The sequence below is a fragment of the Podarcis pityusensis genome (genome assembly GCF_964106645.2).
Source record: "Podarcis pityusensis genome assembly, chromosome: 2".
Classification (NCBI taxonomy): Eukaryota; Metazoa; Chordata; class Lepidosauria; order Squamata; family Lacertidae; genus Podarcis; species Podarcis pityusensis.
Window position 1 is genome coordinate 70955680 of NC_138029.1, and position 19231 is coordinate 70974910.

The following is a 19231-nucleotide window of genomic DNA, read 5'->3' on the forward strand; positions in this document are numbered from 1 at the left end:
GAGAATCTTGAGAGTCCCATGGACTGCAAGATGATCAAACCTCTCCATTCTGAAGGCAATCAGCCCTGAGTGCTCACTGGAAGGACAGATCCTGAAGTTGAGGCTCCAATACTTTGGCCACCTCATGAGAAGAGAAGACTCCCTGGAAAAGACCCTGATGTTGGGAAAGATGGAAGGCAAAAGGAGAAGGGGACGACAGAGGACGAGATGGTTGGACAGTGTTCTCGAAGCTACAAACATGAGTCTGACCAAACTGCGGGAGGCAGTGGAAGACAGGAGTGCCTGGCGTGCTCTGGTCCATGGGGTCACAAAGGGTCGGACACCAGTAAACGACTAAACAACAACAAAGTTGATGAAAAGAAAATCATACAAAGCTTATGCTGGTACATGCTTTCACCAGGTACATGGGACAGGTACATGCTTCCCCTTTCAGTTCTCTGCAGAGAAAGCCTCCTATAAGATGCATATTGCTGCACAGGACTGTATATATTTGCTACACTTGTACCCCGGTTTTCCTCTAAAGGGCTCCAAGAAGAATTTTAGCTTTTGCAGATCTGTGAGGAACATTAGACTGAGACTTCCCACGGCCACCCAGTGAGCTTCATAGTTGAGCAAGTATTCACACCTAGTTTTCTCATATCTAGGTCAAACACTGTAGCCAGTACATCATGCTGACTCTGACTAAACAGGAAGTATCAGTGGCTAACAAATTCATTCCTTCCTGTAGCACCTTAAAGACCAACTAAGTTAGTTCTTGGTATAAGCTTTCGTGTGCAAGCACACTTCTTCAGATGTGTATCTGAAGAAGTGTGCTTGCACACGAAAGCTTATACCAAGAACTAACTTAGTTGGTCTTTAAGGTGCTACAGGAAGGAATTTTTCTATTTCGACTATGGCAGACCAACACGGCTACCCATCTGTAACAAATTCATGTATGGTTTGAATTAGTTTCAGCAAAAAGTCGAGGAGGATAGGACAAGACCTGTTCACAAACACCCAGTGTTCTGTTCCAGGTCTACAGCCCACAGTGTGTGCTTTGGTGGTATGGTTGTACTGTACTGATTTTCCATTGTAACATAGAAATTTAAGTTTTAAAAAAATGAATAGCAAATGAGCTTAAGCTGGATTCTGCATTGCACAGATGCATGCTTTCGCTTACATGGATGGAAAATGCACCCAAGTTAGCTAAATGCAAAAAAATTGCAATACACTTACCCAGTACGGGACTACTTAATTTTACTTAGCCACGAATGATCACCAATTAAGAAAAAGAAGACGGACTCCACAAAATTGTGTTGAAAATGTAGTGTGCCTGCTAATTAAAATTCCTCTTTTCTGTTCCCTTCCCTTCTCTACCTCATACCCTCTTTTCTGTATTTTAATATGGCCAATCTTAAAGTAGTTTTGCGTATGTTTTGATTTGATTTGTGTTTCATGTCATCTTTTTGTAATGCATGAAGGCTTACTCTGAGAAGGAGAGCAAAGTCCAAAACCACTTCTGTAGTCAGCATTACTTGCAAAATCACTTGCAAAGACTTTCCTGAAAACGACCAAGTCTCGTGATGCCTTAAACACTGTCAAAGGTTATCCTGGTATAAGCTTTTGTAGATGGCAGCCCACTGTTTCAGATGCGTTTGTATTTGCAACAGAGATGCATATCTATGGTTGGGGGGAGGGGAATTATAAACTTTAAGTTCGGGAGGAAATAAAATGCAGAATGTGATAATTATATTCCGTTAACATAGGTATCCTGGCATTGGTAAGCCAATTGAAACAAGCAGTGTGATATCCCAGTTTGGTTCACAAGAAAGAATTCAGCAAGAAGTTCGATGCTAATCCAACAGTTTCATGTTGCAGTTTCCCTTTGGCATTCTATCATGGCTATCTTATGATCTGCTAAAGAGTGTGGTTGAAATGTTCCCCCACTGATACTGACATTTCTTATCTCAGATTTGTGCCCTTTTTTGGGGGAAAGCAGCAATCTCTAATTATTTGATCAAATTTTTATACTTCCCTTAATTAGATCTCAGGACAGTTTACAAAACACAGAAATGTTTATTCATATTGGTGACAACACTTTTTAGATATGCATAATTTCGCGACACAGTAATTCAGTTTTGCATCATTTCGCTACACAGTAATTCAGTTTTACTAGCAAACCAGAGTTTAAACTAACCCCTTTCTAGCCCCTGGAGGAGAGTGGGGAGCATTCACATGACACACCTACATACTGCAGCCAATACACTAACAAGTCACAACACACAGTTCAGTTCTAGGGGAAGGGAATTCCACAGATGTGTTGCTGTAATCAAGAAGGTATTTTCCTGTATCATCACATTCACATCAAGCTATGCCCAGCAGTGCAACCATGTGAAGGGCCTTCCTAGCAGAATTTAAGGCTCAGGCCAGGACATTTCTTCAAGTATTTGGGACCTAAGTCATGTAAGACTATATGTTAATGTCGAACCTTGAATTGGGCTCAGTAGCATCCTGCCAGTCAGTGCCGTTTTCACAGGAGTGGTGTGTTACGATTCTGATTAAATACACCACTCACCAATCTGGTAGTCACATTTTGCAAAAAATGCAGTTTTCAGATCTTCACAAGGTAGCCCTACCAAAGCTGGTGGTGTAGCTGGAGCTAGACATAGGCAATCCTTGCCACCAATGCCATCTGGATCTCTAGTGACTGTGTTGAATCATGGAGAAGCCGATTAACTATATACCTGCTTCTTCAGTGGGTTATCTAGAGCAGGTCACCTCTCCATGTAGAAGGGAATTGTTGGCAGGTGGCTTGTATTATATTAGAAGCTGTGATGGGGATGATGTTATTAGATCTTCTAATGTTGTGGAGTTGACATGGGGACAGAGGCAGGGTTTGGATCTGGATGTGTGGCAGGGTCTAGTGGCTTGGTGTCTGCTTTATGGCCAGTTGTTCATGAGTAGCTGTTCTAGGTTAAGAGGGTGTCTGTATACAAGTGTGGGCCTGCCATCCAAAGCCTGTGAGAAGAAAGTGTGCTATAGATCATGATATATTTGATTGGTTTTAACTGGGAGCTGAAAGTGACAAGTGGCGATCTGTAGTTTTCTCTTCTAGATATGCACTATAGTAGAATATTCCTGTGTACCAGTTTTGTTTATCTCTTTTTTCATTGCGTTGCATGGGTGTTGGATTCCAAGGAATGTCTGGTGAAAATTTGAAAGTCGCAATTTTCTGTCTGAGTCTGTGAACAAATGCAATTGTAGGGCTTGGCTGTAGACATGTGGATTCTTTTGCGGTGTGTTCTGAGTGGAAGCTAGTAGCTTTCCTATATAAGCTGGTGATTAGATGTCCATCATGGCCTATTCTACACTCTACACACACCTATAGATTCCTATAGATGCTATAGATTCCTATAGAGTGTATCTGAAGAAGTGTGCATGCACACGAAAGCTCATACCAAGAACTAACTTAGTTGGTCTTTAAGGTGCTACAGGAAGGAATTTTTTTATTTTGACTATAGATGCGTGTTACTTGCAGCATGGCACTCTGTGGTTTCTCTTACAGTTGCAATAGGAGTCTAATGTAGCACAACTTGGAAGAGCAGTGTGGCACTTGTTTCATTACTCCTGCCCACTTGAGGTTATTTTAAAACTTTTATCTACTTCTAAGAAAAGTTCCTGGTAATGTCATATATAGCATAATTGAGCTACTTAAAGAAAATGTTGCTGGTCAGTGTGACTTTGTTCAGCTTATTCCCTTCGTACCACAGTGCTTTCCCTTCACATAGCTGTGAACAGAACCAGTTTAAAGCAGTAGTGCAGCTCAGTTGCAGGACCTTCAGCGTATTTGAAGAGTTCACTCCATATAACACAGATTACCAAACAGAAGTCACTAGGTAGCAAAAACCAGGACATTAAAATTGGAATTAATGTACTTCATGTGGTTAAATCTATTCACCTTGGATTAAATGCACCCTAATGACATATTAGTATCTCTCTTTTAGGATACTGTAGTAGTTCTGAATGCTTCATGCAAAGCAGTGTACAAGACTTATTTGCTAAAAATACTTTTCTTCACCTCTTTGAAAAGCAGTAGGGTTCATATATTGGGACCACTTCCTTTCATGCCTGCAGCGTACATAATCTTATAATCTTATACCACAGAGGAGGAACAGTGGCGGGTAGTGTGAAGAGCTTTCAAATAGTTATATGTATTTTAACTTTCCTGAGACTAAGAATAAATGAACTGGAGGAGAGCCTCAAAACATGTTGTCACAATAAAGAAATGTCTTAAGTTTCAAGAGATGAGGAATTTTGAAGTAGCTATACTATGTACAACTCAAATCCACTTCGCCAATTTCAAAACAGCCCTTTGCTTAAGATAATGTCTATGTAAAAAGGAAGGCGTAAGTACAAAACTATGAGCAATTATGCAGCTTTACTTCCTTGCACAATCTTTCTGTTAAACCAGAACTGTCTGAAGTACTGCGTGTTTTTCACTTCAGAACATTCATTATCTTGTGTCCTTCCCTTTGGTCTACTTGATTACATACCTGAAATGTGATTAGCAAGACTAATATTTGCATAGTAACCGTGGTCCTAAAGCATCCCAGGGAGTCAGAGTAAAACTTCCAGTTTGCAGAACTTTGGTCCAAAGGTCTTGCATATTTTGGTGCTGTGGAGTATCGAGGAAAGGAATTTAGATTAAGGAGGGATTTGGGGTGAAAAGACTCTCCAAGGTTAGTTCTTAGCCTCTGGGAGAAATGTGTTCCTGTTAAGAGATGAAATTGGTTCAAGAAAATCTACCTTTCTGAGGAGCATTGGCATTACTGGCAGGGGGTGAAGGTTACATGAAGGCCTTCCTGGGCTTTTCCCCCTTGTATGCATCTTTTTAAAAAAAATATATTTTTTATTAAAGATTTTATTGGGTTATAAAAATACGTGCATTGTCTCTATTTGCAACCCTTATATGTATCTTGAAATGTTGGTAGTAAATCTCATATGGGTAGAAATGTAACAGCTTAGAGCAGTTTTTCTAGAAGGCTTTGATATGATTTCTTCCTGCTGTGGGATTGATGACTTGTATAATATGCATTATCTGGCCTTACAAAATGGTATAAGTTTTTACGTAATTTTGGCAGCTGCTTTATTATCATTATTATTTGTTCTGTTTATATCCCACCCTTTATCAAAAGCTCCCAGGGTTGTGTACAGCATTAATAACACATTTTACGAACCATTGATAATAAAAACATAATAAAAAGCATAATAACAGTCAGCATAATAATAAACTAATCATAATAACAGTCAACTGACCTGACTCCCCCACAAAAAAGCTTTAACAGGCTATTCAGTGGCTAAAGGGTTGGCTAAAGAAGAATGCTTTTGCCTGGTGCCTAATGTAATGATGGTACCAGGTGAGCTTCTCTGGGGAGAGCATTCCACAGTTGGGGGGGTCACTCTCTGAACCCATCAAGGAGGAGGGACACAGAGAATGGCATCAGATGACAAACACAGGATCCAGGTCACTTTGTATGAGAGGCGGTCCTTAAGGTATTGAGGGGCTTTCAGGGCTTCCCTTATTTGGTTTTGGAGGCCAATGTTTTGTTCTGTTTGCTGTCTGCAGTTGTTGTATGAAGATTTATGCATTCTGTCACAAGTAGTTGCTGTTTGCAGTTGGTGTTTTTGCTCATAAAGACTAATGTTATGTGCTCTAATGTGGTTCTGGCCAACAGCAACAAAGCACTCCTGGATCATATTTTTCCAATTAAAGTAAGCACATTTTGATAAATGGAGCCTGTAGGTGTTTGCTCCCAAATCCAGGTGGGCAGCACATTATGTAAAGACACGAGCTGGTGGAAAGGCAGTGCCTACATTGCCAAGTGTTAAGTTTTTTTGTTTTTCAAAGAGCCATGGAGCACTGAAGTGACCGGCTTTCTTTGATGTTTGGACCTTGAATAAAGGTACACTTTGTTTGTTTTAGATTATTTTCCTGTTCATTTCAGAAACTTCCTCACAATCTTTAGTACTGCAATGTGTAAAGGACTAGGTGCCTGATTTGCAAGGCAGCTTTGCTGATCTTGTAGTAAGTAGTTCGTCCAAAGGAACCATTAACACATTCAGTATTTGCTCCCTCCGATAACAAACTCATGTTGTGAGTGCTGTCATAAATGGCGTCAAAACAGAGCCACTCACAAATAAGAGGCAGCTATTGACATACTCTGGGGAACCATGAGGACCAGAAGGAGAGAAGAATAGTATGCCTTGCTTAAATTCCTTTACAGCTATAGTATATTGGAGAAGGGCCTGGCTGGCTGGTTTGGTAGGAAACCTGAACAGAGACACTCCTAGTAGGAGGTGTTTCAACTGGGCCTGGGTGATGTATAGCGGCTTCACCCAGCAGTATATCGCAAGTGAAACCGACACTGCTTCTGAGTCCCTCTGCTACCAATGCCAATTTCAACATTGAGCCGCTGGTAGCATAGAATCATAGAATCATACAATCATAGAGTTGGAAGAGACCACAAGGGCCATCGAGTCCAACCCCCTGCCAAGCAGGAAACACCATCAGAGCACTCCTGACATATGGTTGTCAAGCCTCTGCTTAAAGACCTCCAAAGAAGGAGACTCCACCACACTCCTTGGCAGCAAATTCCACTGTCGAACAGCTCTTACTGTCAGGAAGTTCTTCCTAATGTTTAGGTGGAATCTTCTTTCTTGTAGTTTGGATCCATTGCTCCGTGTCTGCTTTTCTGGAGCAGCAGAAAACAACCTTTCTCCCTCCTCTATGTGACATCCTTTTATATATTTGAACACGGCTATCATATCACCCCTTAACCTCCTCTTCTCCAGGCTAAACATGCCCAGCTCCCTTAGCCGTTCCTCATATGGCATCGTTTTCAGGCCTTTGACCATTTTGGTTGCCCTCCTCTGGACACGTTCCAGTTTGTCAGTGTCCTTCTTGAACTGTGGTGCCCAGAACTGGACACAGTACTCCAGGAGAGGTCTGTCCAGAGCAGAATACAGTGGCACTATTACTTCCCTTGATCTAGATGCTATACTCCTATTGATGAGGCCCAGAATTGCATTGGCTTTTTTAGCTGCCGCGTCACACTGTTGGCTCATGTCAAGTTTGTGGTCAACCAAGACTCCTAGATCCTTTTCACATGTACTGCTCTCAAGCCAGGTGTCACCCATCTTGTATTTGTGCCTCTCATTTTTTTTGCCCAAGTGCAATACTTTACATTTCTCTCTGTTAAAATTCATCTTGTTTGTTTTTGCCCAGTTCTCTAATCTTTCAAGGTCGTTTTGAAGTGTGATCCTGTCCTCTGGGGTGTTAGCCACCCCTCCCAGTTTGGTGTCATCTGCAAATTTGATCAGGATGCCCTTGAGTCCATCATCCAAGTCGTTGATAAAGATGTTGAATAAGACCGGGCCCAAGACAGAACCCTGTGGCACCCCACTAGTCACTCTTCTCCAGGATGAAGAGGAACCTTTGATGAGCACCCTTTGGGTTCGGTCAGTCAGCCAGTTACAAATCCACTGAGTGGTAGCATAGTCAAGACCGCATTTTACCAGCTTCTTTACAAGAATATCATGGGGCACCTTGTCAAATGCCTTGCTGAAATCAAGGTAGGCTACATCCACTGCGTTCCCTTCATCTACCAGGCTTGTAATTCTGTCAAAAAACGAGATCAGGTTAGTCTGACATGACTTATTTTTCAGAAATCCCTAGCAGAGGGACTCAGGAACAGCAGTGGTTTCACCTGCGATATACTGCCGGGTGAAGCCCATTATACTGCAGAGAGAGGAGCAAGCTGTATCACCGGGCACGATACAGCTTGCTCCTCCCTCGACTTCTTTAAACTGCTTCTGCCCTAGCTCTCTCAGCTGTGGAGTGGGAGCCGTTTAATGCTCAGCTGAGCCGTGCAAAGAAGTCTGAGGTCCCTCTGACTAGACAAAGTCAAATCCAGTTATATTCTATAAGTATATTTTTTCACTGCTCTAACCCAGTAGTCTTCAAAAGAACTCAGTGGCATAAGCGTAGTTCCCAGATTCTCCATCCAGGTAGCTTTTAAGACTGGGCCTGCTCATTTCAATGTACATAATTACTTATTTGTTTCCAAGATAGATGCATCAAATGGCATAGGTGTGGGGAAAAGGCCCCTCCCTCCCTGCACCTGTAAAGAGGCCTTCACAGCTGTTTGAAGACGCTGGTGGCTTGAACGGGGAAGTTGGGTAGCTGAAATTTCTGCCCCACCCACAAAGTGGAGTCTTTCCATATTAGCATATGGTGCAGTTGTCACACAGTGGGAGTGGAGCTTCTGCCCAAAGCAAAAGACAACATTAATGCATTGGGTGTGCATTTGCACTAATGTGGCTGAAGCTACCTCCAGAGTTGCTGTCTTTTAGCCTCATAGTCTGCACACATTGACACCGTGATTCTCCTTCCTGTGTTGTCTCCCCTTCCTCCACACTCCAGACAGAAATTACTACTGCCCCAAGGCTACCAAAATGTAGTAAGAAGCACATTCATGCATTCAAATATTGTCTAAGCTATTGGTTCAGACACTTTATTGTGCATTGGAATGCACACATAAAATGTTAACCCGCAGATCAGTATTCTTCCAAATTGGGTCAGAACTTGTTCTGACACAATCATTAGTGCATGGGAGGAATGTTCCCGTTCACTACAGAAGGTGTGCCTAACTGGGAGTTCTTGTAATCACATCATCACTTTGGTTCTTGAGCTTTAAGAAAGCCTTCTATTACTCATTGACCTTGAAGATCTTTCCTTTAATGGTTTTATCAGAGCAAATGCTAGTCTAGTTTATTATTTACGTATTGTCTGAGCAGTTCTGGGCCTGTGCTTTTTACAAGTATACATGGAGCAAAGTGTTCGTATAAACTATAAAGACATAGTTCGTCAGTGTAGATTCTTTTCAGCTGGTGAAAGACAAGCTTGCATGATGTGTCAATGCCCAGCAAAGCTATTACATTTGATACTTTCCCCTATTAAAAGCACTAGTATTGAAAATGTTTGCTACCTAATGAAAAGGTCATCTGTGTACAGTATATAAATATGGATAGAGCTAATAAAGGGCCCCATTTATCTTTGTGTTGCAACTTCTGAAATTGGAAAATATTGAAATTTTTGCAATACAAAAGTGAGAAGCGTGGAGGGGGTGGGATCTCGTATCAAGAGGGGATTCCAGTCAGAGAACGTGTGGGTAGAGATATGCACCTGCCTAATAAGGAATACAGAGCGAGTGTCTTCACGCAGGATAGAATTCTGTTGCTCTTCTGCAGGAAGTTTCATGTACCCAGATGTGTTTAGGCATTTTTGTCTCTGGTCCATGCAGCAGGAAGCCTATTTTGCAAATAATTCTTGCAGCATGCACACCTCTCAGAATATAGAGACACAATTCTCCCAAGCAACATGGTGTTTGAATGGAATTTCCTACACAGAAGCAATGTCCGGGTAGCAGTGACCTATGTAAAACAGCTGTCATCTTTCGATTACTTGTTTGTAACATTCCAACTTTGGGCTAGGAAAACTGTAGTGTGGAGTTGAGCTCAAAGTAGCGGAACTAAATGGCATGCAACATCTTCCACTAATGGCTCTTAAGTTCTGATAATTAAGGTGCAAACTCCCTGTGCAAACTTACTACTGTTTTCTTGAAAGATTGCCCCGCTCTATGATGATACATCGTTTGATTTCTTCCTTTGTTCACATACTTTTATGACTCAGTAAAGATATAGGGTATGGGGAGTGAATGACCTGGAAACATTTAATGCTGTGGCACTGCTGAAGCCAGGAAGTTATAAACTGTTGCAGAAAATTGGATGGGAGGCTCCTGGGAACTCCATGTAAAAGTGGAAAATGATGAAGACATTGTGGGTGTGGGAGGGTCAACAAAAGCCTTGACAGAAAGATTGAACTGGACTGGGGCAGAAGCTGGAGAATTTTGAAAGTAGAGGGAGAGTGCTTTGGACAGTTGGGCTTCAAGCTTCTGAAAGGCTTCAAGCACTAGCCAGATGACAGAACCTTAGTCAAAGGGTCATCATGAAGTTTGTCTTCACCTACTCATTGACTCTGTGTGTGTTTCTCTTACAGGTACCAAGACTAGCAACAATGAATCTGGTGTGAAGGATTGGTGACTGCACGGCTCTGTTTAGCTTGCTGGGCCCTGGATCTCTTTTCTGGCTACAACGGAGTACTTGGCACGTGCTGAGAGAATGACTCTTGGATTTATACAGCTGTCCCCAATACTGGGGAGGACTTTGCTAGTGCTGATGGTGACTACTACTGTTAAGTGCCATTGGCCTAGTGAGGCCTCAGAAGTTGTACGGGACTGGGAAAACCAGTTAGAGGCCTCCATGCATTCGGTGCTTTCGGATCTCCGAGAGAATGTGCCAGCGGTGGTGGGGATTCCTGACAGCTCTGCTGTAGTGGGTCGTTCCTTCAGAGTCACCATCCCAACAGAACTAATAGCTTCTAATGGTGAAATTATCCAGGTGAGAAGTTGGGGCTGTAATATCTTCTGCCGTGTATTTACTTCTATCTTACTAGTCTTTGTCTTCTCTCTCTCCTTAATGGGTGTGCTTAGAAATTGACTTTTACATCCAAATGTCACAGAGACTAAGATCAGGATAAGTATCTACTATACTAATTTGTCTAACATGATCCTATTTTGAAATCTGGGTTGACATTTCATGGAATTTGAAACTTGATGCCAGGGGAAGAGAACTTGTCATAAACACGCTCCAAGCATAATCACTTTCCTAGGCATAAAATTTTTGCATTCCTCTTCTGACTTTGGTAGGAACAGGCAGCCATGATGTACTTTCCTGGCCTTAGGATGCTACAGTGCCTGCCAGACCCAGCTTTAATTTATTAGTTGTATTATAATTATTTCATTATTGCATATTGATATTTTTTATTAACTTTTTATTTTTAAATGTAATCTTATTGTTTATTTATGAATCGGTTTCCATGAGACACCCCAAAGCAATTTGCAATATAATAAAAACGTGCAAAACACACACACACAAAAACAACTTTAAAACAATTATTTTTATAAGGACAGTTTAAAAAGCAACAGCACATACAGTGGTACCTTGGTTTGCAACCGCTTTGGATTACAACTGTTTTGGATTACAACCATGTCAAAGCTGGAAGTGCGTGTCCCTTTTTTTGGATTACAACCCATTTTGGGGGGATTACAACCAATTTTTTGGGGAGGCCCCATTGGCGAAAGCGTGCCTTGGGTTACAACCTGTTTTGGTTTACAACCGGACCTACAGAACGTATTGTGGTTGTAAACCAAGGTACCACTATATATCAAACCAATTCAAAACCGAGATAAAGATTTCAGAAGGCTTATTGAAAGAGGAATCATAGAATTGTAGATTTGGAAGGGGTCCCAAGGGTCATCTAATCCAAACAACTGGCATGCAGGAATCTCAACCAATTCATACATGATAGATGGACATCCAACCCCTGCTTAAAAACTTCTAAAACTTTGCATGCTATGTGAGGCTTTGTACACCCATACCAGCACCTTGAACTTAGCCTAGTAGATAACTGGCAGGCTGTGTAATTCTTTCAGCACCGGCATAATATTCTGCCCTGGTGAGCAGTCAAGCCATTCTGCACCAGCTGCAGCTTCTAAGTCAGTCTATCTATCAGTCAAACCTGATAAAAGGCACTGTTAACCATCCAGGTCACCTGGGCCTCTAGCAATAGAGAGACATCCAGACTATAAACCTGCTCCTTCTGTATAGCCCCATTCAAAGCAAGCAATTAATCAGTTATCCAGACTTGGAACTGCTCTCACACAGTGCCTCCATCTTGAAAGAGTCAGTTTATTGACCCTCACCTAGCCCACCACTGAGTCCAGGGCTTGCATGGCCTGTCACAATTCAAATGTTACAGACAAATTATCATTTCTCCACTGTGGTAGTGATGTGAAACTTGCTGTTCTGGGGGAAAGTGTTGCAGTGCCCGAAGACATAAATTCTGCCACTAGTCAGCCAGCCTAACCAACAGCTTTTCAGCCAAAAAGTTGAGGCTGCATTAGAAGGAACCTAGAATCATTTATGGGATACATTTATTTATTCCTGTAAATAATCAGGAAGTACTTGCTGACTTTGCACTCCTTCCTGCCCCTTCTTCCTTGTTTTTAGTTAAGGAACCACTTTTTTATTTCTATTAAAAACAACAACATTTAAATGCAATAAAAGCAGTGAAAGAGCCACACAAAACAGCACAGGAAAAAACGAATACAGCAAACACAAAAAATTAACCACAGCAATTTGTACCAGAAAGGGAGCAACCATTTATTGCCCAAAAGCATTCCCCCAAAGGGAGGTTTGGACCATCTTGTCACTTGCTTGTCTTTGTGCTGAAAGAGCCTGTGTCTTTGAGTGGAGGAAGGAAATAAGGCATATATGAGTAATTGACTGCACTGGGATTGTGGAGAGTATGCAGAAAGTGTTAGTTAAAGGGTTAGTCAAAGATGTAGAGTCCCCCTGGCTGGAACCTCTCAAACAGAGATAATTCAGAGGTGATCATAACTTTTTTTGTGCCCTGTGCTTTAAAAAGGGTTCTTGGCATGTAGTCAACTGTCTGGTTGCCAGGCCTCAACATGGGCTGGCAAAAAGAGATATCATTCATACCCATGCTCATTCTTTTATATTTTGAAAGAAGTGTAGCTTAGTTACTGAGGCTTCGTTCTCAGTTTTTGCGTAAGTTTTTGTGCAAGAACTGCTTTGCTATCCTGTGCTGGAACTAGTGCTTTGCTAGCAACATTGTTGACATGGTACATTCATAGAAAGCCAGATGGGTGTTGCCTTACAGAGCTTGAAGGTCAAGAGAAAGTGATAGGTACTGATAACTGAAAGTAAGGGGCAAGAATCTGCTTGTAATCTGTTAAGTAGTTCCCAAACTGTAAGAGCGGTTGTAGTCCTGCTTCCCTTTTAGGATACTTAGTTTTAATCACTAAGATGCTCAGAGATCTTGAGATGCAACTTATTTTAGGCAATGCCAGAGGTGTGTTAAGCTTGGACAACCTCAGAGGATTCGCAAGACCTACAGAACTACAGGCTGAATTTCAGTGCAGGATAAAGGCAGCCTGACATCTTCTCAAAAGAAGGAATCGTATCCTGCCCAAACTTGCTATGCTGACTGTGCTAAACGGCCAACCTATGCTTGGAAACGTTCAAAATTATTTTATTCATCTTGCTTTATGCAGCATCTATAGGATTTAAAAACCAGGAGGACTAATAACAGTTATGGCCTGTAATCTGCATAATACAGGCCATAATTCAGTAACTGAATTAGTAATCAGCATAATCTGCTCTTCTGTTTTACAAAAGACTGCTTTTCACTTAAAATCATGGGGTAAAAACCCCCCAAACTACTTCCATTTTTGGTTAATCAGCCCCATGCCCAAGTTTATGCCTTATTTTGCAGTCTTATTTCTGACATCCGTGACCTGCTATGTGCCTCACTTACTGTATTTTTCTCTCTATAAGACGCAGCAGACCATGAGACACACCTAGTTTTTGGAGGAGGAAAACAAGAAAAAAATAATATTCTGAACCCCAGAAGCCAGATAGCCGCGCACAGCCTCTCCCGGGCAGCGGTAGGAAGGCTCCCCCAAGAGCCGTGCTCCCTTTAAAGAGCACGCGGAGCATGTGTGCGGCTCTTGGGGGCTTTTCCCTGAGGAGGAAGAAGGGCAGCCCTTCTCCCTCCTCGGGGAAAAGACCCCAAGAGCTGCACACACGCTCCACGGGGCTCTTTAAAGGGAGCGCTGAGCAGAGCCTCCCGCCTGCACTCACTCCATAAGACGCACACACATTTCCCCTTACTTTTAAGGAGGGGAAAAGTGTGTCTTATAGAGCGAAAAATACGGTAGATTAGCTCTTTAGTGCCGAACACTTTGAATGCATGAATATACTTAATCCCCACGGTCTTATGACATCTAAACCTTTTGGGAAGTTCTGACATGTTGAGCTCTCCACACTTTTCTGGGGTAGTATTTTCAGCGTTTGTTTTTTAGACATGTGAACTTTCAAATTGGATATGTTACCTTAGATCTGCTCTGGTCCATGGGGTCACGAAGAGTTGGACACGACTAAACAACAACACCTTAGATCTGTAAGCAAATACACAGAAATTACTTGCCCATAACAATTTCTTGTAGCCTCTTTGCCCCATCCATGTGGTATTAATTGTATTCTACCAGAATACAATACCAGAGGTATGAAAGGAAGAGAAAATAATCAACACTTCTCTTTGCTTTACAAAAGCTTCTCTCCTTTGTCACCTGGAGGAGAGTCTTACTAACTGCAGGTCAGATAAATGTCTGTTTTCAAGCCTGCATTGTTTTGCTATCAAGGTCACAATGCCATTTTTAAATAGTTTCTTCTACCCTACATGAGCTTTAAGAACTGTGTTAGTCTTCTTGCCAAAAGGGTGCAGTGTCATACTTAAGGGACCAACAATAATTAGCAAATAATTACTCTACCTTTTTCTCTGGTCACACTGCTGAGTAAAATCTCAACAATTATTCTGCAGAGCAAAGTAGGTTCCTGCTAAACAGAAGAGGCAATTATTGGGTATGTTGGTGGTGATCACTTTTGTTGAACACTCTTAAATAGAATCCCCCTCCCCCCCCCCAAAAAAAAACCATGCTCAGAAATAGATAAACATTTGGCAGCAGGTGTTTCTGTAGCAATCGAATGAAGGACCAATCTGGATCTGCCTTGGAAGCTACAATAGTTAGGTTCTGTGACCTCCAACAAAATGGAAGTATGGGACAGTATTTCCTTTGGAGGTGGAATCTCCTTCCTTTCAACCTCTCTGCAGTGCTGTACATACACATAACTGATGCACAGATGGTGCCATGTCAGTGAATTGTCAAGAGCAAAACCAAATCCATTTAATCTTTGGTTAATTGTTGACTCCATTTAAATGGTGTTTTCTGTGACTGACGGACTAGTTGGCAATAAAGCTATGCAAAGCTGCTTTGCTTGCACAGACTGGAGACTTCTTTTCACAAGTCCAATAACGATCACCATCTGCTGGAGAGGCTTTTATTTAACAGGTTTATTTAACAGGTTTATTCTTATCGGATATTAAAGAGATTTCGTCCCACAAACAGGATCTGAGCAGTTTTGTTCGGAGAAACCAAACCGGCTCATTATCAGCTGTGAGTGGGGTCACATGGACAGGGCTCTGTCCCTATTAATGCAATAGCTGCACTGTGAGAGACATTCTTCTGAGGCATTTGGATGTAGCAAGGAGTTGCCATCTATGCTGCATTTTTCTCTCCTGGCCTTCTGTTAAGAAGATTAACACATGGATTTCTAACTGAACATGAACTCAAGATTAGGGTCAATGTGGTGCAAAGAGCACTTTCCGTGAAAGCTTCAAGCTAATGCAGTGGGAGCACTTGGCAGGCTGCCTGCTAACTAATGGGTTGAGAATTGTGCATGCCTGGGTCTGTGGGAACCTAATGCTGTTTGCCGTACATAGTTGCAGTAACATCTGTGGACTCCCAGGATATAAAGGGATTGTCACAGAGGCATGTGCTAAGAGACTCAAAGAATGTCCAGTTTTTCACTGGTGCAGTCATGTATGCCTCCTATTGTGACGGATTTTGGCCTTTTAGCTTCCAACAGTGGGTTCCACACTTGGAAGATATGACTCAGTCTAATTACAAACAAACTTTTCACACTGACAGTTCCTTGTCTCTCGACGTTGCCGCTCCTGAATAGTGTCCTCTAGCACTGAATTTTAAAGAAGGAGAAGATAACCAGTAAGTAATTGTATACATGGTCGGCGTGGCTTGGATGAAGGTCACTAGCAGAAGTTTTAATCCTCCTGCCAATTCAGCCATCAGGATATCTGCTGGCTGGGGAAATAGCAGCAAGTGGTGATTAGTTTGGGAGTCCAAAGCATCAATATGCGCCTAGCATCTGGTGCAAAAGTTGTATCATAGATTCTTTTTCCTTTGGCCTTTTGCTTGCAAAAAGGTCATGTGTGGAGAAGTGCCCTCTTTCAAAATTTGGCATTCTGCCCTGGGCTGTGAGCAACAAAACGCAGAGCAGGATTCAGGCAACAGGTCCCTTGTTCAAGCACCCTTCTAGACTCTAGATTAAACGAAATGTTTTCAGACCAGCAGCATTTCATCGGACAGCCAGTGTTTTGCAGTGACCACCCAGTGAAATTACTGGCATGCCCTCTTGTCATATGAGAGAGGAAATGAGTTGTCCTCTGAATAGTTCCTTTATAATAAATATGGGCACATATGGAAATGGAAGGCGTTACAGTGGGAGTGGCAGAATGGTATTAGATGGAGCAGCTGTTCAGAACTTTGCTGAGTTTTGAACAATGTGATCTCATAGAGAAGTTGTTTATTACAGACACCAAAGACAAATGTCACTTCAAATACGGGTCATTTCCACATCTTTAAAATGGATCTTGCCAGGGTATGGTTAAATGTCTGGTATGCATAGTGGAAATATTCTAATTGCCCACTGATTATTCAGTGTTTCCATTTTCTCCAGATGAATATACTGAATGTTTTGAAACAAGAAATTAAAAAATGTGCCTTCAATTTAGCATCTGGGATGCAGTTCCACTGTTATACTATAACCAGACATGTGCCTTACATTTTTTTCATTTTATCGTAACACACCTAGTTGTCAGTACTACTTAGTTAGTATTCTTGAGTGAGCCCCGTAGTTCCCTCTAGTGGTTACATTGGATGTCTAGAGTTTCAGATGCTTGACTGGTGTTCCTGGGTGGTCCCAGAAGAAGGCATACTGCAGAATGTTCACTGCATATCAAAAATAGCTTTCTCGAGGTCAGCATTTGGTTTTATGCAGCTTTTGTCCTTATTTTCCAGGATAACAATCATAGTGCATCTTTTCTTCTTAAATTTCTGACCTTTGAATCTGACTCTCTTAAAATTCATGATCAATAAAATACAGCTGTGACTAATAGGTCCCAGATGGCTTGAAGTATGTTGCATTTAGGTCTTGAACAGATGCAAGGGAATTCTAATTCAAAGTATAATAATGAATTGATCACTACAAAATGTAGTTATGGCTACTGGTTTAGGTTTATTTTTATTTTAAAAAGGGAACATATAAACACATGGAGAATAGATCTCCCAATCAATATTAGAGCTTCCATATTCAAAAGTAGTTTATCTGATTGCCAGATGCTTGGACAAATGGTGGATGGTTAATTGCATCATGCCCTTGGAGTGAGTATCTTGAGCATTTGGTTAGCCAGTGTTAGAAAGAGTGCTGGGCCATGTAGACTTTTGATCTTACCCAGCAAGGGAGTTCTTTTGCTCCTAAATTTAGAATTGAAGCAATCTTTATGAGTTGCAATCTGCTTTTCATTCACTGACTATTCCTTGTTATGCTGAGAAGTCAAAACCAACATGGCTTCAGCATTCAAGCTTGTTCAGACGGTCAAATTTTCAACTGAACATTGCCTGTTTCAGTTGCCTCCATTGTTTGGGAGGAGGAGGAGACGTAGCTTGACCCTTTGCTTAGAGCAGGGGTCAGCAACCTTTTTCAGCTGTGGGCCGGTCTACCATCTCTCAGACCATGTGGTGGGCCAGACTATATTTTTTTTGGGGGGGGGGGAAATATGAACAAATTCCTATGCCCCACAAATAACCCAGAGATGCATTTTAAATAAAAGCACACATTCTACTCATGTAAAAACATGCTGATTCCCGGACCGTCCGTGGGCGGATCTAGAAGGTGATTAGGCCAGATCCGGCCCCCAGGCCTTAGTTTGCCTACCCATGATCTGGTCAATCGACATCAAAACCCAAACATTTCCTGGAAATTATAAAACATACTTAAGCAGGCTTTCAGTACATTTTCCATTTTACTGCCCATTCACTCAGTTTGGAGAGGTCCTTTTCTTTTAATGACTGAACAATTGAGTATCATCAGCAAACTTGGCCACCTCACTACATCCGTTTTTCAGTTAAATCCAGTCAGGGTGAGGCATCTGCAGTCGAGACAAACAAAAATCTTCTGAAAATCTTCAGGAATTAAAAAATTATTCTGAGGGGAAACATTAAATTATAGCAGTAGTATCCGGGATACTGGGTGTGGGGCTTGTAAATAATGGATTTCAGCATGAATATAAGCCCCAGAGATGGAGTACAAATTAGTAAATTGGGCAGTGCATTGAAAGGAAGTAACAGATGTGCTGTGGATCCCAAAAACTGACAAGATCAAATCCATTCCAGAAGCAAGAAGTTGGCATTGAGTTTTATAGATGGCAGGGGTGAAGGTGGTCTGTGATTAGGGTATTAATCTACTTTCAAGCATTTGTTGACACTAGGCATTACCTCATAAATAGCTTGATGGCAATTTTAGAAATCTAAATTGTTCTAAATCACTGTTGTTCCATTTGGAGTACAAATTACTTTTTTGCCATGAGTCATAGGAACATGATCATCTTCCATGAAAGCTGCTTGAGATATGCTTGTTTGTAATAATTGGAAACAAAAGCAGGCTTTTTCTTAGCATCCAAGGAGATATTTCTGTCTTGCATCAAATGGCAGAGTTCACAGACGTGCTGATGATAGTGGGCAGGCAGCGCTGAACATAACTGCTTCTCAAACTGAATTGCTTGAGGGTTTGAAATACAGGATAGCATTAATATGTGATAACCAAAAAAGTTACTTTGGGGATATATTTGAGTCCAAACACCCTAAACACTTACTGCTGCATCTGCACACTGACATTCCCGCTTCTGGCTTCACATAGCCGCTCTTCTGTATCAGACCCTCCCTTCAACTGCTTCCATGTTCTGCTTTGTGGTGGCTTCAGTTGTCAAGATCTAGGAATAAGCACCTCCCAGAAGTCAAACGCCAGCAGCAGCAGCAAAGCTGTGGGGGAGAGGGAGAGGGAGTTTTCAATACACACATCTATTCAACCCTTTCCCAAGAAAATTGATCACTTTTATGAACTAAGATGCTTGCATTCAGTAATTAATTTCATTTACAGTGGTACCCCGCAAGACGAACGCCTCGCAAGACGGAAAACCCGCTAGACGAAAGGGTTTTCCATTTTGGAGGCGCTTCGCAAAACGAATTTCCCTATGGGCTTGCTTCGCAAGACGACAGCCCATAGGGAAATCTCCGGGACAGCGGGGAAGCGCAGCGCGTCTTCCCCACTGTCCTCGGACCTCCTCCAAAGCCTG

General features: G+C 41.9%; 2 protein-coding genes across 3 annotated transcripts in view; one reads left to right on the forward strand and one right to left on the reverse strand.

The window, feature by feature from the left end:
• Positions 1–19231, reverse strand: part of CDC25C (cell division cycle 25C) — a 391961-nt gene that overhangs the window by 292445 nt on the left and 80285 nt on the right. The gene's annotated exons all lie outside the window — the stretch shown is intronic.
• The window catches only part of DAG1 (dystroglycan 1), a 64200-nt gene that overhangs the window by 31699 nt on the left and 13270 nt on the right, over positions 1–19231 (forward strand). For both annotated transcript variants that reach the window (XM_080987120.1, XM_080987121.1), the window contains exon 2: positions 10097–10497. In XM_080987120.1, coding sequence (XP_080843246.1) covers positions 10219–10497 — 279 coding nt within the window. In that variant the 5' untranslated portion in view covers positions 10097–10218. The remainder of the gene's footprint in view (positions 1–10096; positions 10498–19231) is intronic.